Source organism: Sus scrofa, chromosome 14, assembly GCF_054392235.1.
Source record: "Sus scrofa isolate SSC_HxYL_T2T_F1_AM1 chromosome 14, Sscrofa_HxYL_maternal_Yorkshire_Landrace_v2.0, whole genome shotgun sequence".
In the NCBI taxonomy this organism is placed as follows: domain Eukaryota; kingdom Metazoa; phylum Chordata; class Mammalia; order Artiodactyla; family Suidae; genus Sus; species Sus scrofa.
The window spans coordinates 81,437,047-81,458,117 of NC_139396.1; the positions used below are offsets into that span (position 1 = coordinate 81,437,047).

The window sequence follows — 21,071 nt, forward strand, 5'->3', positions numbered from 1 at the left end:
ACTGTGTGATCCCAGCTAGCCAAGGCCAGCCACACTCCCTGCTGGGCACCGGTCCTCTCTGGCTGACCCGCAGCTGCCTTCTTGGCAGAAATACTAGGGAAGACAAGTTCGACCCATCTCCCTGTGGTCTTACACCATGTGACTTCTCGACAAGCTTCTATCAGACACATCAAATATAGCTTTCTTCTTGATCGATAACTCATACCAGCTCAGGCACCCCAATAAAGCCCTTCCAATTGGAACCTCAGATTAGAAGGAGCCCGGCATAAGACCTGGGCTGCGGAAGGAAGAGCAGAAACATGGCCCCAGTGCAGAAAACCCACTCTAGTCCAGGCAAGTGCCTGGTCACAGGTTTATCTGTTTTAAATAGATCAATATGATTTCTATACCACATTTGTTTCAAAAGCTATTTAAGGTTGCTTTATAAAGATTTACACAACACAAAATGCATTTTTTAAAAAGTAGGTTTAGGGAGTTCTCACTGTGGTTCAGTGGAAAAGAACCCGAGTAGTATCCATGAGGATGTGTGTTCGATCCCTGGCCTTGCTCGGTGGGTTAAGGATCCAGTGTTGCTGTGAGCTGTGGTGCAGGTCACAGACTCAGGTCGGATTTGGTGTTGGTGTGGCTGTGGCATAGGCTGGCAGCTGCAGCTCTGATTTGACCCTAGACTGGGAACTTCCATATGTTGCACTTATGGTCCTAAAAAAAAAAAGAAAAAAAGTAGGTTTATGAGTTCTCTTGTGGTGTAGTGGGTTAAGGATCCGGCATTGTCACTGCTGTGGCTTGGGCTGCTGCTATGGCACAGGTTTAATCCCTGGCCTGGGAAATTTAATATGCAGCGGGCACAGCCAAAAAAAAAAAAAAAAAAATTTTTTTTAAAAAGAGTGTTTAGAAATCAGCGCAGAGAGAATTCCAGGGCTGGAAAGATGAGATGAAGCCAGGTGTGACATCAGCACAAGAAGCACCTGCCGTGAGGAAGTCAAATAATTCTCTCTGCCTGCAGAACATGAGGGAGACTGACCTTGAATTCAGACTAAGGCCATCAGATCCACGGTGAATGCTCAGCTCTAGAGCAGGTGTTTTCCTGGGTGTTTCCTGCCAAGTGTGTTCAAGCAAGGTGACTCCCGGAAAAGATGGGGAGGAGTCAGAGTGGCCTTCTTGTCGCAAGGGGATCCAGAGTTGCATGGAGTCCACTCAGCCAATGCTGAGAGCTCCTGGCAGCGCCCTGAAATCTGCTCCCCGTGACTCTGATGAAGATGCAGATAAAGGGTTGGGCTCCATAATGAGGCCTGCTCAAATCTGGGAGTTTGTGTATGTCTGTGTGTGTTGGGTGTGGGGCTGCTGTCAGCCAGATAATTTTGTTGTAGGCGGGAAATGGCCTCCCAAAGGTATCTGGGTCAAAGACATAATCTCTGGAACTTGTAAATGTGACCCTGTTGGGGGAAAAAAGGTCTTTGCACATGTAATTAAGGATCTGGAGATGACCTGATTGTCCTGAATTATCCAAGTGGGTCCTAAATGGTGTCACAAATGTTTAAGACAGTGAAGGAGTCCCCTGGTGGCCCAGTGGCTAAGGATCTGACGTTGTCACTGCTGTGGCTCAGGTTCCATCCCTGGCCCCAGGAACATCCGCATACTTAAGATGTGGCCAAAACAAAACCCCCAAACCAGGGGTCCCCACTATGGTGCAATGGAATTGGCAGCATCTCTGCAGCACCAGGATGCAGGTTTGATGCCCAGTCCAGCACAGTGGGTTAAGGATCTGGCATTACCACACCTGTGGTGTAGGTTACAACGGTGGCTCTGATCTGATCCCTGACCCAGGAATTCCATATGCTGCAGGACAGCCAAAAAGAAAAAAAAAAAAAAAAAAAAAAAGGAAAAACAACAGCAACAACAAAAAGACAATGACAATGACTCTGGACTTCCTGCCTCCAGAATTGTGAAAGAATAAGTTTGTTATTTTAAGCCGCAAGCTTGTGGTCATTGTTGCAGCAGCCACAGGAAACCAGCACAGATTTCTAGGCACCCTTACGTTCCTCCTCCCGAGCCACTGATCTCTGTCACGGCTGGACAGCATCCCTGAATATGCCAAGCAAACATGTTGTGCTACCCCTATCAGAATGCCCAGGGTACATTTCCCAGTGGGCTCTCAGAGGCAACTGCTAGGGTTATTCTGAGAATTAAATGAGTTAATAATTACCATGGCCCGGAGTTCCCGTCGTGGCGCAGTGGTTAACGAATCCGACTAGGAACCATGAGGTTGCGGGTTCGGTCCCTGCCCTTGCTCAGTGGGTTAAGGATCCGGCGTTGGCGTGAGCTGAGGTGTAGGTTGCAGACGCGGCTCGGATCCCGCGTTGCTATGGCTCTGGCGTAGGCCGGTGGCTACAGCTCCGATTCGACCCCTAGCCTGGGAACCTCCATATGCCGCGGGAGCGGCCCAAAGAAATAGCAAAAAGACAAAAAAAAAAAAAAAAAAAAAAAAAAGAAAAAATTACCATGGCCCTCAAATATTGCCTGGTACAAAGTAGTATATATAAATACAGGAATGAATAAATACAGTCCTGATTTGGGTACTGAGATTCTTGTTTTTGCAATGCTTTTCTTCTGCTGGTTCGTCAGGAGTTAGAGAACATTTTAATTGAGTCTCAGGTTGCTAACTGTCCCTTAAGTGAACCCCCAACTTCATAAGTAAACTTATGCTTAGATGCGTTCGATATTAGAAAGATACAACATGAGTCTTCAGAATCAGAGCAATTCTGTTCAGGAAAGAATAATAAAAAAAAAAAACTCATTTTCTTCTACATCTTCTTCCCTGGAGACAAAGGGCTAATATTTAATCGGGTTCTAGTCATCTGAGTTCCCTATTTATTTAAAACTCTGGAGCTCCCTGGTGCCTCTGGGGGTTAAGGATCTGGAGTTGCTGGTGCTATGGCCCAGGTTCCATCACTGGCCTGGGGACTTACCCACGGGCGGGGCCAACAGAAAGAAAGTAAAAGTCTCCTGTTTTCTATTCCTAACTGTATTTGTATTTATCTTTTTTCTTGACAAGTGATGATGAGTCAGGGTATCCCCAATTAGACTAGGAATGGAGACCAAGGTTTTTAGTGCCACTCTGTCACAATATGCTTATGGAACTGTAAGCATATCCCTGAACCATGCTAAGCTTCAGTTTCTTCATATAAGATTGCAATTTTTAAAAATCTCCAAATTTTCTGATTGTTTGCCTTGTTTTGTTGTAAATATCTAAAAATTGCCCCTTCTTTGGAGTTCCCATCATGGCACAATAGTTAACGAATCCGACTAGGAACGATGAGGTTGCAGGTTCGATCCCTGGCCTTGCTCAGTGGGTTAAGGATCTGACGTTGCCTTGAGCTGTGGTGTAGGTCGCAGACGCGGCTTGGATCCCGAGTTGCTGTAGCTGTGGCATAGGCTGGCGGCTATCTCTCTGATTAGACCCCTAGCCTGGGAACCTCCATATGCCACAGGAGCGGCCCTAGAAAAAGGCAAAAAGACAAAAAATTTAAAATAAAAAAATAAAAATAAAAATTACCCCTTCTTTGACTATGTTTTCCTCCCAGTTTAGTTCAAAGGGTCTCAAACACTCTGCTAGAAAATCTTTTGTGTGTGTGTCTTTTTAGGGCTGCACCTGTGGCATATGGAAGTTCCTGGGTTGAGGTTGAATTGGGAGTTGTAGCTGCTGGCTTATGTCACAACCACAGCAATGCCAGATCTGAGCTGAGTCCGCAACCTACACCACAGCTCGTTGCAATGCTGGGTCCTTAACCACAGAGTGGGGCCAGGGATCGAACCCACAGCCTATGGATGCTAGTTGGGTTTGTTACCACTGAGCCACAATGGGAACTCCGAAAATCTTTTAACGGAAGCCCATTTGTCTATTTTCTCTGTGTCTTACTCATCTATATCATGCTTTCATAAATTGGGTACTTTTCCTCCTCCTGTTCTTGGCTGTGTTAAAAACTCAGGAGCCAGTGGTGGGCTCTGGCTGTATAGCCACTGTGTGACCATAACTAATCCATTGTGATTATGAAGGCAGCTTTTCTAGAATGGCTTGGTGCATACATTTTTTCAATAAAAGTGTGGATTTCTACAAGGTTTTCTGGAGTTCCCGTTGTGGCTCAGTGGGTTAAAAACCTGACATAGCATGCATGAGGATGCAGGTTTGATCCTTGGCCTTGTTCGGTGGGTTAAGGATCCAGTGTTGCCGCAAGCTGTGGCATGGGTCACAGATGTGGCTGGCATTGCTGTGGCTGTGGCATAGGCTGGCAGTTGCAATTTTACTCCTAGCCTGGGAACGTCCATATGCTGCAGGTGCGGCCCATAAAAAATAAAAGTGGAGTTCCCATCATGGCGCAACGGAAACCAATCTGACTAGGAACCATGAGGTTTCGGGTTCGATCCTTGGCCTTGCTCAGTGGGTCAAGGATCCGGCGTTGCCGTGAGCTGCGGTGTAGGTCAAAGACATAGCTTGGTTCTGGCGTTGCTGTGGCTGTGGTATAGGCCGGCAGCTGTAGACCCCTTAGCCTGGGAACCTCCATATTCTGCAGGTGCAGCCCTAAAAGGACAAAAGACAAAAATAAAAGTGATCTTCTACAACTTCAAGTGGATTTTCATATAAATACCTTTTGGGTTGTTGTTAGACCATGTTTAAATAGTCTTGGAAAAAACAGACAGCATTTGAAAGCAGCACCACCACCACTAACTCATCTCCTTGGCATAACTGAGAGTCTTGCCATCTGGGAATGATATGTAAACAATTTTTAGAAAGAGGTCAGGGCAAAATTTAACAACTGTAAAATCTAGGCAGTGGGTATATGTGTTTCTCTGTGCAATCCTTTCAGCTTTTTCGTATCTTTGAAGTTTATCATAAAATGTGTTGAAAAAGTGAGGGCATTGAGAGCAGACAGAAGATGAGCTCTCAGAGCTGGGTGGCAGGGCAGGGCCGATGGGTCACCCGCCATGTGTGCCAGCTGGTCCTCAGAAGGCTGCCTCTCTGCTTTCTTCCTGGAGTCTCGCCCTTTCCTTTCTCACTCCCAGGACCGATGTGCTGAGTCAGAGGCCAAGATCAGAGCTGGACCAGAAGGCTTTGCCTTGTAGCCCCTGCCACTCACCCACTGCTCGTGGATGCCTCCTTGGCAGCCAGGAAAGAGGTTTCTAACACCTGTTGTTTTATTTTGATTTACAATGTTGTCAGTTTCTGCTGTATTGTGTTTTTTGTTTTCATTTTTTTGTTTTTCTAGGGCCACACCTATGGCACGTGGACATTCCCAGGCTAGGGGTGGAATCAGAGCTGCAGTTGCTAGGCCTATGTTGCAGCTTGAGGCAACACTGGATCCTTAACCCACCAACTGAGGCCAGGGATCGAACCTGAGTCCTCATGGATACTTGTCATGTTCATTACTGCTGAACCACAACGGGAACGCCTAACACTTGCTGTTTTAAAGAGTAATAAATACATTATTTATGGTGATCTAGACCGCGGATGTGGTGAGTATGAATTTTCAAATGGGTGATGTGTTTCTCTTCACTTGCCCGAGTTAACAGATCAAGGATTTAAAGGCTATGGTCAGTGTATTATTTTTTTGCTCATTTTTCCTAGTGCTTGTTTTTTAATTGGTTGCATGCTTTTGAACCACGTTTTCTCCTTCTCCTTAATACTCGCAGGCTCCATCTAGTGGTCATTTCCATCCTACAGCTGTTCTGGGATCTGATCCAAGCGGGACACCTAACCTGCTGGGCCACTGGGGAACTCCTGGATGCTTCCCTTTAACTGTCTGTGTTGGTTTCATTGTCCTTGGGATAAATGACAACTTGTGAAGCCCTTTACGTGACTTCCTAGCATTATTTGTAAGCCGCCACTGCCCACACTCCACCTGGCATGTCATTTTGCTTTCAGTTTCCTGTGCTTGCAAATCACACACCCTGCTCCCTGGGAATTTGTGAGCATTGTCAGCCTTTCTGCCAAGGACCTGGAAAGCTCCTTTCTTTTCCCCCTCCCCTTGGAAGACCTCCTTGACGTCTAAGAACGGAACAGGTGTTCCCATTCCACCTTTTCCAAGTACACTATACTCACCCCTTCATAACATGTATGACACTGTACTGCAATTACATCTCTCATGTTTTTGGCTACACCCTCGGCATGCAGAAGCTCCTGGGCCAGGGATCAAACCTCTGAGCCACTGCAGTGACAATGCTGAGTCCATAATCTCTACACCACCAGGGAACTCCAACCTGCTCATATTTCTCAATCTATTGCTACTCAGTAAACTTTAAGAGAGCTGTGTCTTTTTTTACCACTGTATCCACAATGTCTGACCCAAGCAGAGTAGGGGCCTAGTAAATATCTGATGAATGAATATGTAAATAATGAACGAAAGAATAAAGGAAACAGGAAGACAGGTGACACAACTATTTATTTAATAACAGCTCTGCTGAGATATACTTCACTCCTGTAAAGTGTACAAGGCAGCTGTTTTTAGTTATTTCTTTTTGGATCAGCTGATTTCAGAGAGTAACTTAGTCACAGGAGAAGATACTGAATTGAAAATTCACAAAAGCTCAGTTTAACCATTAACATTTAAATATAAATATAAATACGGCAAAGGAATGAAACAGAGCTCTTCTTATCTTCTTATCTGTGACTCAGGAGTTCGTGTTCCTTCAGCCTGAACGCTTACCTGAACAGTCTAGAAGGTCAACCTCGTCACTTGCTGTGTACGTCCCTTCCTGTGGCAACATTCCTTGTGTCTGAGTGTCTGTGTGTGCAAATCTGTACCTGCTCTGTTTCCTACATGTAGGGCTGGGGTGATGGGTTAGGAGTCCCCAGCACCATAATCGTTGCTTTTTTTTCCCCAGGAAGCATATCCAGATCTTTGCTTCATTTTACACAACAATAATGAGAAGCGTGGTTTATATTTTATGTCTTCTATTTTACGGATGCAGCTGGTCATGCCACAGATGGTAAAGAATGAAACTGTGGGGAATGAAAGAAGAATTTAGAGTGGCACATTCTGCTGAAAATCCAATCCACACTTATCAGGGCAGGCCCTGTACTGTGGGAGACCCAGTACCCTCAGGTATGGTCTCTCCTGGCACCAAGCCGGGTTGGGGCAGTCGGGCATAAACATACAGGATTTTATTTGGCTTCACCCACGGCATGCAGACATTCCTGGGCCAGGGATCGGATCAAACCCGCACTGCAGCAGTGACTGGAGTCACCGCAGTGACAATGCCAGATTCTTAACCTGCTGAGCCACCAGGGAACTCCTACATACGGCATTTTAATGTAAGAGATAAACAAGTATAAAACAGGAGATGATGTTAAAGGAGGACAGTGGTTTTCAAATGGCCGTTAGAGACAGGGGGCCTGCTCCCACCCAGGAATTCTGATGGACAGCTGCGTGTCAGAAGCACTAAGAGGCAGCGCCAGGCCCTGGGCACTGGGAAAGTCTCAGGCGCTCTGGGAGCACAAGGGCAGTGGTGCTGAGCTGGGCAGGGGGAGACTGGGGGAGGAGTGAGCACCACAGACTCAAGTCCTCACTGCCCGGGGAAGCAAAGGCAGAAGAGGAAAGGCAGCTCCAGGCCCCGGGGGGGAGCAGAGCACACATCTGGAGGTGAAAAGACTGCAGCAGAGAGCGCAGCAGGAACAGGCCACAGGGGAGAAATGAGGGGCGGACTGTGCAGACCCCATGGAAGCTCAGAGGAAATGAAAAGTGCTCCTCAGGAGAGACTGGAAACCCCTGCTGGCAAGAAGAAATGAGGAGAAATTCACAGAGACACAGAAGTGGTGCTTTGTGAAGAGGGGCTCAAGGCTGGTGAGGAGGTTGTTCTAAACTTTTAAGCAGCAGATGAGGAGGGCTGAGCTGGGCTTGGAGTGACAAGAGGAAAGGCTGTCAGGAAAGGGTCATTTTGGAGGGTGGAGGGGTGGGTCTGAGTTCAGCTCTGGAGATGACGGCTGTGCACCCTCTAGGAGGCAGGGGAAAGTGCCAGTGACATGTGTGACTTGGTGGAGCGAGGGCTGGGGCATCAGGTCTGGAAGCTTCCTGCGCTGGGAGAATGGGCCAGGCATGGCAGGAGGGCAAAGAGGAGGGCTGAGGACGGAGGCATGGGCCACAGGGAGGTCTGTGGAGAAGGAGGGCCTGGCAGAAAGTGCATGGGTGGCCTCAGCCTGCAGAGCAGAGCAGAGCAGGAAGGGGGCCCTGACAGAGCCAGCAGCAGCTGGCCTTCTGACTTGGGAGCCAAGTGCAGGGACTAGGGAGAAAGTGAGCTTTACAAAGAGGAAAGGCAGTGAAGACACAGGCTTAGAGCAGCTGTTCTAGAATAAAAAGAAGGAAGAGCAGCGCATCTGCTGGCCGAGGGAAGGCGCCTTGCAGGAGAGAGGATGGAGGAGGAGCGGGCATCTCTGAGGCCCGAGGAAGAGGGGGCTGAGCACCAGAGGTGACCAGAGGACAGAGGAGCCGCTGCTCAGTCGTGCTCTACAGACACAGGGCTGGCCCGGCTCCATGGAGAAAAGAGACTCACCCAGCAGCTCTATGGGGCAGGCTGATGGAAGCCGGCCGGTGTCAAGGGACCGACGGCAGATAAGGCAACAGCCACCTGTAGGCTCCAGGGTGGTTAAAAAATAGGATGGGCCAGAGGTAGAGGAAGGTGAGAGGCATAGGGAGATGGGAAGCAAAAGGCAGGGGTGGTGTGAGGGAGGGAGTGGAATGGGTGGAAAAGGTCAGCAGGATGGACTTGGCAGTTAGCTCTTAGCAGGAGTGAGTTGGAGTGGAGGTGTCAGAGGTGCTGTGAGAACAGGGCTCCAGAAGCAACAAAACCACAGCTATTGACGTTACCTTGTCACTCTGGATGATAAAAGAACAAGCGTGCAGGACCCTGGGAGACAAGCACTAAAGTTCCCAAGGGTGACAGAGGCAGCCTTGAGGGGCCCAGATGCTAGGGGACGCGCTCTGTATTCTACAATGACCTCTGTCTAATTATTTATTTCTGCCATGCAGCACATGCAAGTTCCTGGGCCAGCGATCACACCTGCACCACAGCAGGGACCCGAGCCACGGCACTGACAACACCGGATCCTTACCCACAAGGCCACCAGGGAATTCCCTGACCTCTGTCTAATTTGAGGGCACTTGCGCGCGTGCATGAACACCGAGATGCTCTCTACCTCTTCAAAAGTCTTGAGACTTGTAGATGGCACAGTCGCTTCCGACAGCCCATTCCATCCTCTGGAAGAAGTAGACCATGGTGCTCTCCACCAGTAAGCCACTCAGGATGGCCAAGAAGGAGAGCTTGCGGCTGACATTCAGGGTCACTGAGAAAGAAAAGGCAACTGCTCAGTTTTAGGAGTTTAAGTAAATGCTACTGGCATGGAAATCATGTGAGAGCGTGCCTGGAATTGTTTTGTAAAGCTGTTTCTGGAAAAATCTCTATTTGTTCTTAATAATCTCTGCTGCAACCTTCTCCCACTTTTCCATCTGCAAACCTTTTGAGAGAACCAAGGCATCTGCTTATAATAAAAACACTAAGCTTCTCCTCCTCACACTGAGACACGGATTCCCTTGAATATTAAACAGGAAGATGAAAAACAGATTTTTTTTTTTTTGTCTTTTCTATGGCCACACCCACGGCATATGGAGAGTCCCAGGCTAGGGGTCTAATCAGAGCTATAGCTGCTGGCCTATGCCACAGCCACAGCAACTCGGGATCCTTAATCCACTGAGCGAGGCCAGGGATCGAACCCGCAACCTCACGGTTCCTAGTCGGATTTGTTAACCACTGAGCCATGATAGGAACTCCAGGTTCTAAGGTTATAAAGAGAATGAAAGAAAAAAATTGATACTCTGTTTTATAGTTTACAAGATATTAAACATTATGAGGAGAAGTCTTAGGTAACAGGTTCCTTTGAAATAGCACTTCTCATAATGGATGAGAAAAAATGAAGACTCATAGGCTGCTTATCCCTTCTTGGATACACTAGGAACTGGCCTGAGTTGGGAGGCAGACACCTGCATCCTACCCTGGCTTCATAACTGCCCAGACTCACAACTTTGGACGGGTTACCACAAGCTCATTTATAAGGTGGAGGTAACGACGGCTGCCCTACTAGCCCCTCAGGATGGAGACACTGCCTATGAGAGCATCTGGAAAGCTAAAAAGTACCAACTGGTTCAACTGAACGAACACTGCATACATGCTATGCATAAAGCACTAGAGAAATGTTAGGCCTTGTTATTGTTCTTGAAGAATCCCAGTGTTTAACAGGCTCTATAAAAACTGTACTCTAGAAATAAGGCCTTAAGCTTTTATATGGGTTGAAAGCTGAGAAGACAGAATAAAACATAAACATACCTCTAATTGCCTGAAAGTTTGATGTGAGGACAAATACTTTAATGAGTCTGAGGCACAGGGGTGTGTAATCATGTTCCCAAATGACAGCTGGAATCAGCAGGAGTTTTCCGTAGCTGGATAATAATAATGCTTTCAGCAGCAAAACGAAGTTGAGTTTTTTTTTCGCTCTTAGGGGTCGTTCTACCCACAGGAAAGTAAAAATGCCACTAAAATAGGCAGTTTGTTCTAGGGAGGAAATGAAAAATAAAAATATGAATGTCCTAATCCAAACCAAAGCCCCCTAAAAACAAATAAACTGCAATTCCAAAATACAGCCTATCGGCTGACCACATAAGAAATGCTTCTTTATCAAGATCAAATTTCTTTTTTCCTTTTCTCCTTCTTATTCTTTTTTAAAAATAAACCCCTGCCTTTTGTGTCAAATCCTGCTGCTTTGATTTCAGAAACATACTTCAATAATTCCTTCATGAAGAACTTTATCATTCTCTGAAGAAAAAGTAACTCCATGGGAACTATAATCGTCAACTCTCCAAAGTTCCTTCTAGGAAGTAAGGTTCTGTTTAAATATCTTCGGTCTTAGAGATTTCCACACAAAGAGCAGACAGGAGCATGGAAGCTTTTAAATCTGAAATATGGGGAGTTCCTGTCGTGGCGCAGTAGAAATGAATCTGACTAGGAACCCTGAGGTGGCGGGTTTGATCCCTGGCCTCACTCAGTGGGTTAAGGATCTGGTGTTGTCGTGAGCTGTGGTGTAGGTCGCAGATGCGGCTCGGATCTGGTGTTGCTTTGGCTCTGGCGTAGGCCAGCAGCTACAGCTCCGATTAGAACCCTAGCCTGGGAACCTCCATATGCCAAGGGTGCAGCCCTCAAAAAAGGCAAAAAAAAAATCTGAAATAGGGGACCCATCTTAGGAATGACATATGAAGATGTTCCTCATTGTTCATTCTTCTACTATTTTTTTTTTTTTTTGGTCATTTTATGGCCATACCTGTGGCATATGGAGGTTCCCAGGCTGGGGTTGAATCAGAGTTGCAGGTGCTGGCCTATGCCACAGCCACAGCAATGCCAGATCTGAGCCACATCTGCCACGTACACCTCAGCTCATGGTAACACTGGATCCTTAGCCAGGGATTGAAGCCGTGTCCTCATGTATACTAACATGGCTCTTAATCCACTGAACCACAAGAGGAATTCCCTTCTACTGTTTATTAAGTGCCTATTATCCATAAGATCTTAGATTCTGTTACCTTAATTAATTTATTATAATTAGTTCATGCCTGAGGCATATGGCAGTTCCCAGGCCAGAGATCGAACTCTCATCACAGCGCTGACCCTAGCCCCTGCAGTGACAATGCCAGATTCTTAACCTGCTGAGCCACGAGAGAACCTTCTCTGTTACCTAAATTAAAACTTCCCTTATTCATTTTGACAAACTTGTTGAGTGTAATTCCTCATCCTTCCAGAAAGCAGAATCCAGACTAGAAGAGGCAATAACTCCTCTGGTGTCCCATCATCAGAATGGAGTACAATCTGCTCTGTTCCCATCAACTAGGAATTTACCATTTCTTTTAACTGCATTATTCTCTTCATTAAGATCGTTAGTACTCTGGGAGTTCCCGTCATGGTTCAGCAGAAACGAATCTGACTAGCAACCATGAGGATACAGGTTTGATCCCTGGCCTTGCACAGTAGGTTAAGGATCCGGCGTTGCCAGGACCTGTGGTGTAGGTCGAAGACGTGGCTCAGATCTGGTGTTGCTGTGGCTGTGGTGTAGGCCAGCAGCTACAGCTGTGATTTGACCCCTATCCTGGGAACCTCCACATGGCCCAGGTGCGCCCTAAAAAGACCAACCAACCAACCAACAAACTAGTGGGTTAACCAGAATGGAAAGCATGGCTTCTTCCTACCTAGAGAAGCAATTGCAAACATTCTATAGAAATCCCATTCCTTGGCATATCTGATAAAGTCATCAGGATCAGTGATCCGGCTCGAATCTTGAAGCTGCCACCATCTCAGGTAAGCTTCACATAGCAAACAGAAGACGCAGAGTTTTCCATGCATCTGGTCAAAAAGGCAATGCCATTCAATCAGGTAAAGAAACACTTAATGGGAATGTGTGTGCGTATATATATATACATATACATATATATGACTGGGTCACTTTGCTGTACAGCAGAAATTGGCACATCGTCAATCAACTATACTTTAATAAAAAGAATAAAATAAGAAAAAGGAACAATTGTACTTAATACCAATAGGCACAGACAGAGCTAACGTTTGTGGTTTTTGAAGAAAGTCCCATCTAGTAGCTTTTCAAAATTAGAACTGCCCAATTAAGTGTGGAACTGTATTGTTTCTGTAACCAGTAGTTCTTAATCTGCAACATGCAGTAGAATCTTCAAGTGGGCAGATTTTTCAAAACACAAACGTCTAGGCCCCACTCCTGATGCAGAATCTATGGAAGGAAACCATAGACATGTACATTTTGAAACAGTTCCAGGTTGAGGGTGAGTTAAGAATCACTGCTTTAAACAGCAGTTCACCTTTTCTTATATTGTCAACATTCATCCAATTATATAGACTCAAGCAAGAATTTATGTGACTCAGGATAGGTGCAAACAGCAAAATGAGAATGGATTTAATCCGAAGATTTCATGATTTCTGAATACAATTTTTCTCTTTTTAGGGCCCCACCCACAGCATGTGGAGGTTTCCAGGCTAAGGGTTGAATTGGAGCTGCAGCCACTGGCCACAGCCACAGCCACAGCCACATCAGATCCAAGCTGCATCTATGACCTATACCATAGCCCACAGCAATGCCGGATCCTTAACCCACTGAATGAGGCCAGGGACTGATCCCACATCCTCATGGATGGTAGCTGGGTTTGTAAGCTGCTGAGCCACAATGGGAACTCCCTGAAGGTAAATAAAAAAAAAGAAAAAATGCCCCAGACACATTCTAGGCTGGATGAGTATAATATAGTGAGAAAGAGTAATTAAAAGATGACAAACCAGCTGAAGGTTCTAAAAACTCTGAAATTTTGGCAAAAGTAGAAAATAATAGGCAAAAAGAACTGGCTCTTTTCTATATACTTCTCCTATTGGCTAAACTTTATCAATATAAAGTGGGGACGAGAAAGTGTGTGCAAATCCCACAGGGTCCAGGAACAGGTATGGGTGTGAGCTTCTGAGGTTCCTTCGGCTGGCACTCTGCTTTTCTTGGCTGCACTCTGGAATTGCAAGGGGGTTTTTCATAGAAACGATGCCTGGACCCCATCCCCAAAGATTCTGATTTAACTGGTTCTGGGTGAGGCCTCAGCTTGGAAGAGTTAACTGCCCTCCCCTCTCTCTCTCCCAGGTAATTCTAATGTGAAGCAAAGTTTGAGACTCAGTGCTCTAGTAATTTAAAAACTGCCTGGGTTATTTAACCTGGGAGAGGAGGCACAGAGATAAAAAAAATTGCACTGTTGCTGTCCATGTTAGCCCAAAATTAGGGAGGCCAGATTTAGCAAACAAAAACATAGGACACCCAGTTAAAGATGCATTTCAGATAAATAAATGCTTTTTTTGTATATGTATGTTCCATGCAATATTTAGGACATGTCAAAAAATTACTGTTTATTTGATTTCCAATTTTGATTGCACTGTGTGTCCTGTACTTTATCTGTCAATCTTACCCAAACTATTAAGAGTTCACAAGTTGATACACTAAATGTATATTTAGAAAAACCCAACATTATATATTAGGACTTTCCTCATTTTTCACCTCATGCATTCCCTCAACAGCAGAGTGTAACATGCAAAAAATTATTATTTTATTCTGTTCAAATTTATTGATGTCTGTTTCAAAAAGGAACCTACGAAAAGGAATCCAGACTATGATTTGTCAGTTTTCTGCCAGTGATCATATTATTAAATAGACACTAAACATTGTACATCTTTTAAAAAAAAATCAATGCCTGCTATTTCTAGAAATTTCCAGACTTGTTGAGATAAAAACCCACTCTTGTTGGAATTTCTTTAAATGATGTCCTTGCATTTTGTTCAAAATTACCGTTATTTTAAAATAAAAAATCATGAAGTAAAGTTAGAAAATAAAAAAATTATCACAACTTACGTTTATTTTAGTATTGAAAAGAATATGCCTGTAGGCCTGGGCTTTGCATAAAATAGCATTAATCAAGATGATAACAGGATCATACTCGATGTATTTGTCTACAGGTTTCTGGCAGGATTTCTGAAATAATGCAAGATAATATTAGAACAAGCAGATTCATACATTTTGAAATCTTCTTCTTTTTTTCTTTTTAGGGCCGCACCCGCAGCATATGGAGGTTCCCAGGATAGGGATCTAATCAGAGCTGTTGCTGCCGGCCTAGGACAGAGCCACAGCAATGCCAGATCCAAGCTGCGTCTGCAACCTAAACCACAGCTCAGAGCAATGCCGGATCCTTAACCCACTGAGCGAGGCCAGGGATCGAACCCGCAACCTCATGGTTCCTGGTCGGATTCGTTTCTGCTGCGCCACGATGGGAACTCCATAAATTCTACTTTCAATTTGTAGAAACTGTTATAAAATAAATAAATCTACACTGTACTTTCACTGACAAACTGTTGCCTGTTGGCTAGATGGCTCCGACTTTGTGGTTCTTGAAACACCATTTGGAGAAAAAGGTTTAGAAAAGTAACCCTGTACCCAGAGCTTCTAAGAGCTACAGGCAGGTAGAAACAGTGACACACAGTGTTATTTTCTCCAATAACACTAAGAATATGGAAAATGTTCTTTCTCTGCTATAGCAAAGACCCTGGAGAATGCTGGGCTGCGGATAAGAACTGGGTTGTGCCTGGTTCCAAGTTACCCAGATCAAGGCTCTCTGGGCTAATAAATGGATTTTGCGTGGGTTTTTGTTTGTTTTGTTTTTGACACATGTGATTACAATGCTATGAAATCCTGATACATTAGAACATATAAACTATAAAATGTAGGTATTGGGGGAAAAGCTTATTAGAAATGTGACATTTCAAACAGTATTAGCTACAAAGTTGCACCAAGGCTACTAGTCACTGCATGAACTAATGGCTACAATTCAAACACAAAACACTGCAAAACTCTGAGAGGTTAAAATGGAAACAGAAGTGATGGATCTGCAAACTTACTAAGACGGCCTTTTAATTACATCAAAGTAAGAAGAAAAATGGAGTATACTGAAGAATATTAACCTTGCACTCCCAATGTCATGAAGAATTAGACTCAGTACCAGTTTGTTTCTCCCCTTCATTCATGTCATTACAAAAAGTGTGTTATGTTTTTCTAGTCAAGTGAGCCAGTGAAGATGTACTATTACCCCAAATTCAAATCTGCCTAATAAATCTGAGGCCTAAGATGTTAGGCTTTTCAGCTGAGCAAAGAGCAAGCCAGTGTCTAAACAGAAGCCACAGAGTCGGAAATACTGTATACACGACGGTAGTTTTGCAGATCTTTTCCCTGTGCTATTCATATGAACAGTTTTTCTTTTTATACACATAAGTAGAAGACCAAAGATGCTATTTCATTTTAAGGTGAGACCGCAGACTGGTCAAGGATCCTCTCTTTGTCCTTTAAAAGTTCTCTAAAACCCATCTTTGGGCAGCGTCACAAGTCTAAGATGGAACTGGGACATTCTGAGAAGGAGATGGGCAGAAACCAGCAGGAGGAGACAGGGTAGTGCAGTTATTCCTTCTGCAATCACCTGCCTGAAGAGTGCGTTTGCAGTGGTGATTACACTCAGACCAACAGCTCTCTTTACTCAGCCCTTTCTAAGGACCAGGCACTTGTGAAGTGCTGGCCACTTGGTTTAAGACATAAGCTCTATCCTCAAGGACCTTACAGTTTAGAAGGGGAAGACAAATAAACATGCTATGGTAAATGTGCTACAATGGGACAGGGTGAGAAGTAGAGGATTCTGAACATAATCTGAAGATAGAGCTAACAGGATTTGCTGAGCAATTGAATAAGGAATGTGAGAGAAGAGGAATCAAGGATGACTACAAGGTTTTTTGGTCTTAGGAAATAAAATGATAGAGCTGCCATTAACTCCTTGAAAGGTTGAGGTGATTACTGAAGTCCAAGTGGAGAAATCAGGTAGGTAGTTGGATGTTTGAGTCAGGAGGTCAAGGGATGGGTTCAGGTGGTCAAGTAATGGGTTCAGGCGGTCAAGGAAGGGATTCAGGCTGAAGGTATAAATTTGGGGATTTTCTACATTTAGATGCTATTTAAAGCCATGAGCCAGAATGAGGTCTTCAAAGAAGAGTGTGTAGACAGAAATAGGTGGAAGAACCAAGCCTCAGCATATTCCATGGTTTAGAGTTAGTGAGAGGTGAAGCAGAACCAGAAAGGAGGTTGAAAGGAAATAGCCAGTGAAGCAAGAAATCTAGAAGAACATATGGTCCCCTGGCAAGTAAACACAGCATTTCCAGGAGGAGGCAGCAATAAGGTCAAAAGCTGCTAATTAACTGAGAATGGACTAGAAAAGAGGAAGTCAGTGGTGATCTTAACGAGAACAGTTTCTAGTGACACAGTGGAGGACAAGGGTAAGTAGGATGGGAGGGTGGGAGAAAGTCTGTCCCAAGTAGATTCAGAAGAGAAAATGAGGTTAGTGATCATGAATTTCAGGTCTCCCCTATAATGCCAGATGCAAGGGTAGGTAGGGACAGAGTAGGCAATATGCTGCATTTAACCAGGGTCAAAATTTTGCCAAGTGAGTGGAAAAAGAACAGGAAATTGGGATCGCATGCACCAGAGTGATTACCATGTCTGACAGTCAGAAACTGGTACATATTCATACTGTCTGCTCCCTGGTAAATTACTATGTGCTGTGTTTTTGGAATGAAGATTAATAGAAATGGGATCGGAAATGGGAGAAAAACATAGTGACTACCCATAATGTGACAGATTCTTTGCTAATGGCCCCCAAAGAACTTCCAATTTTATGACCTTTTTTTTTTTTTTTTGGTCTTTTTGTCTTTTTAGGGCAGCATCCAGGGCATATGGAGGTTCCCAAGCTAGGGGTCCAATCGGAGCTGTAGCCGACGGCTTACGCCAGAGGCACAGCAAGGCAGGATCCCAGCCAGGTCTGCGAACTACACCACAGCTCATAGCTCATGTCGACGCCGGATCCTTAACCCACTGAGTGAGGCCAGGGATCGAACCCGTGTTCTTATATGTGCTTGTCGGGTTCGTTAACCGCTGAGCTACGACGGGAACTCCCAATTTTATGACTTTTAAAACAAAGGACCATTCCCTATAAAGAGACTATGAACACTTTGAAAGCAGAACTTTTACTTCCTCATTTTTGGTTTTTGTATCACCAACGTCTAGCACAGTGCTTTATACACAATGCTGTCCATTCCATAACCACAATGGATGAAACCTGAAAAAATATCTAGAGAATTCGCCATAGGTTATGAAGCGCAAAGATGGCAACATCTGTCTATCAGAGGGAAAACAACTAAGAATGAAATAGCTTTACCGTCAACCTAATCTGACCTTTAAATTTCTCGGCATAGCGCCTGCATCCATCAGGTCCGAGGATCCGTCAGCAAACGTGACGGATCTGAGAAAAGCACTGTGGGGTGTGACTTCTCTACTACTCTAGGTATTCAGGCAAACATTCGACGGGGAAGGTCGAGCGTCAAAATTTAGTCTGTATTAGAAGACCCTGAAACTGTTGATTTTTTACATTTTATCACCCTGAACAGCTGATACAGATTCCATGGTCGCTCACGGTCCCCAAATCTCACTGCGCCATTTTTTCCCCAAGGAACCCCACAGCTGACAACTCACACAGATGGTTATCTTCAGCACGCCGTGGTTATAGTCTCGGTACAACTCCTTGGCCTCCTGGTTGCATTCGATACACCTGTACTGGCAGGAGGCTGAGGCAGCAGTAGGAGTCACTGCCACCCCATCCGCCTTCCCCTTTCCCGCTGTCACCCCTTCTGCGTTCCCCTTGCCTGGCCGAAGCCCACTCCGCCCACCAGTGCCCATTTCCACGCAACTGCAGCCCAGAACTTCCGATTCAGTGGCGGGGCAGACGTCAGACGCCAGACCGGAAGCCTTGCGCGCGCAGTGCTTGATGGGATTCGCAGTCCCGGCCCCAGACAGGGGGACCCAGACTGGCCTATATGGGACTACAACTCCCAGCAGGCACCGCCACTCTCTTTCTTCAGCCCCCCTGCCAAGGCCCACCTGCCCGCCTCGGGTAAGGGCTGGGAGGCCGCAGCGCGCGGCGAGGGACGCCGCACATGCGCCCTGAGGGAAGATGGCACCTGCCGGCTGCGGCTGCTGCGGCTGCTGGGGCGGCGCTGTGGCCGCCGCGGGCGCCGCCCGGCGCGTCCCGGTGCTGCTGCTGCTGGGGGTACTGTCCGCTGGGCCGCGGCCGGGCGCCCTGGCCACCGAGCACTACTCGCCGCTGTCCCTGCTCAAGCAGGAGCTGCAGCACCGGCAGCAGCAGGAGGCCCCGGCGGGCGGCGGCTGCAGCCCGCAGTCCGGGGACTGGGGGGACCAGTACTCGGCCGAGTGCGGCGGTGAGTGGGCGGCGGCGGCGGGCGGGCGTCCGGGTCGCAGCGGAGCGCCGGGTGGCGGGGCCTTGGGGGCTGCGGGCCCCGGGGCCGATGTTGCTGGCCGCCCAGGTCTCGCTGCCGCCAGCCGCGGCGTGTGCCCCCGCGGGAGACGGCTCCGCGAGGTGTCACGCCGGGGCAGCTTCCCACCGCTCACACCCACGCCGCTGTGCGCCCCCCTGCCGAGGCAGCCTTGGGAAGGGCGGTGAATAGTGAGAAGAGCTGACAGCATGCTCCCGAGGCCAGGGCGGCCTCTCCGCAGTCCTCATAACTGTTGAAAGGGTGGAGGAGGAGATGGCAGGTGTTCCAGGGCAGCCCCCGGCCCCCACGGGGGCTGTGGGAGCCTAGGGAAGTACCGACAGACCAGGAGGACCGGACCCGCGTCCAGAGCTGTGATGCCTGGCCCATCTTAGGCCTGGAAACGAGATATCCGCCCCTCCCGGTTGACGTCTTGTGTTAAACACAGAGTCTAAAAATTTGATACCTGGAAAAAGAAGGGAGCAAAAGAGCAAGCCCATTGGATCTGCTCATTGACATCTTGCTTCTAGTTGTTTAAGATTGACCTGTGATCTGTCAGGTGTTTCCCAGGGCGTAAAAAGTGCCCTGGGGCACCCAGCCCATGTGTATCAGAGCTGTGTGTGTATTGGAACTGGGCCAGCTCATTCATTAAGATTGGGCGCTTTTGGCCTCAATTTAATAACTCATGGCAGATTCCTCAGGGGCAAGGTACTTTTTTTGTTTATGAGTTCCGTAGTGAGTCTTTTTAACCCTTTAATTCCCTCCCCTTTCCCTTTCTTCCTGCCCTCCGCGAGTTCCCTTAAGGCCTGCTTTTGAAACGTCTGGGTCTTCTTAAGGAGCTGGCTGGTTGCTTTTATGGCCTCTCAGCAGTCTAGCATTGTGTACCTGGAAGGACAATAAGTATTTTTTGGTTGAGATGAGATGGCAAGATTAGCACACTCTGATTTCCTTTTAGCACAATCTGACTTCCTTGAGGAAGTCTTGCTCATGGAGGGCTATGTGACTTCTGTATTTTGTAGTAGGCGGTGGCTAGTAGCAGCATAAATGACGTGGCCAGTGTTGCATAGTGGGTAGAGAAGGGCTTTTCTCTCTGTCACTTTCTGTGACTCTGAACAGGTTAATAGCCTGTCTTTGCAAAATCGCCTGCTCTGTAAATTGAAGGCACTGTTACCTAATTACAGGGTTTTATTTTCTTCATAAGGATGCTGCGAGGAAAATGAGAAATAGCTAACATCCACGTATGCAGTATTTGCTCTGTGCCAGGTGCTGCTGTAAGAGTTTTAGGTTGGTTAGCCAGTTCTCTTAGTCTTTCAGAACACCGGTAACTATATCACTGGACGGTAGCTACTTTTCTCAGATTAGAAAACCAAAGCACAGTGAAATCATCGCTTTGCTGAGGGCCCACAGCTGGAAAGGGAGGAGCCCAGGTGGTCAGGCGCCAGACACAATTTGTCTTAAACACTAAGTGGTTAAAGGGATGGAAACACATCTGTAGTGTTTGCAAGCGTATAGTGTGTGGTGTGTAAATCTTCATTTCCCTTCCCTTCTATAGCCATGTGATGCTCACTGGCTAAAGGAGACCCAGATTTTAGGCAATGAAAGAAACAAATTGATTTATATTATGAAATCGGTTGATGTTATTGATCTAGGTGGCTTATTTTACTCTGTAGCATCAGGCTTCTGCCAGTGGTTAAGAGTCCTCATTTGAGGAGTCCCCACTGTGGCAAAACAGGATCCGTGACTTCTCTGAAGCCCTGGGACAAGGGTTCGATACCTGTCTTGGCACAGTGGGTTAAGGATCCAGCATTGCTGCAGCTTCGGTGTAGATCGAAATTGTGGTTTGGATCCGGGAAACTCCATGTACCAAGGGTGGCCAAAAAAAAAAAAAAAGTCTTCATTTGAGCCAACTCTGACCTGTATTATGCTTTTCCCCCAGATCATGATAAATGTAGGTTTTCAGAACCGAGGCATTTGGAAGAATCTGTCCATCCGTCATTCCCTCACATATCAAGGCCATTTTATGAGAGTTCCCGTCGTGGCTCAGTAAAGGACCCTGACTAGTATCCGTGAGGATGAAGGTTCGATCC

At 46.4% G+C, this 21,071-nt stretch overlaps 2 protein-coding genes across 17 annotated transcripts in view; one reads left to right on the forward strand and one right to left on the reverse strand.

Moving 5' to 3' along the window:
• Positions 1 to 6,415: 6,415 nt before the first annotated feature.
• Positions 6,416 to 18,429, reverse strand: ARV1 (ARV1 homolog, fatty acid homeostasis modulator). 3 transcript variants are annotated; one of them, XR_002338273.2, is made up of 6 exons: positions 18,191 to 18,402; positions 14,486 to 14,605; positions 12,276 to 12,429; positions 10,369 to 10,593; positions 9,101 to 9,331; positions 6,416 to 6,994 (listed from the first exon to the last, which is right to left on the reverse strand). XR_002338273.2 is itself a non-coding variant. In NM_001243293.1 (6 exons), exons 1-5 carry the CDS (start codon positions 18,392 to 18,394, stop codon positions 9,189 to 9,191), a joined length of 846 nt encoding a protein of 281 aa, NP_001230222.1. In that variant the 5' UTR covers positions 18,395 to 18,429; the 3' UTR covers positions 6,416 to 6,994; positions 9,185 to 9,188. The 3 variants fall into 3 exon arrangements, 1 of the variants encoding a protein (NP_001230222.1); NM_001243293.1 differs by having other exon boundaries at positions 9,185 to 9,331; positions 18,191 to 18,429; XR_014825491.1 differs by lacking the exons at positions 6,416 to 6,994; positions 9,101 to 9,331; positions 10,369 to 10,593 and adding an exon at positions 10,732 to 11,210 and having other exon boundaries at positions 12,184 to 12,429.
• Positions 18,430 to 18,647: 218 nt separating this feature from the next.
• Positions 18,648 to 21,071, forward strand: part of TTC13 (tetratricopeptide repeat domain 13) — an 83,168-nt gene continuing 80,744 nt past the window's right edge. For all 14 annotated transcript variants that reach the window (XR_014827887.1, XR_014827888.1, XR_014827886.1 and 11 more), the window contains exon 1: positions 18,648 to 18,933. Coding sequence is in view for 6 of the 14 variants with exons in the window: in XM_001926662.6 (XP_001926697.1) it covers positions 18,669 to 18,933 (265 nt within the window). In the remaining 8 variants the exon portion in view is untranslated. The remainder of the gene's footprint in view (positions 18,934 to 21,071) is intronic.

Bases quoted from the DNA above. Each gene is read 5' to 3' on its own strand.
- ARV1 (NM_001243293.1), bottom strand. From the start codon at position 18,394: ATGGGCACTGGTGGGCGGAGTGGGCTTCGGCCAGGCAAGGGGAACGCA. The intron at 14,606-18,190 runs GTGAGTTGTCAG...GCATTATTTCAG, and splicing joins TGCTGAAGATAACCATCTGT to AAATCCTGCCAGAAACCTGT. The intron at 12,430-14,485 runs GTAAGTTGTGAT...CTTTTTGACCAG, and splicing joins TTTTCAATACTAAAATAAAC to ATGCATGGAAAACTCTGCGT.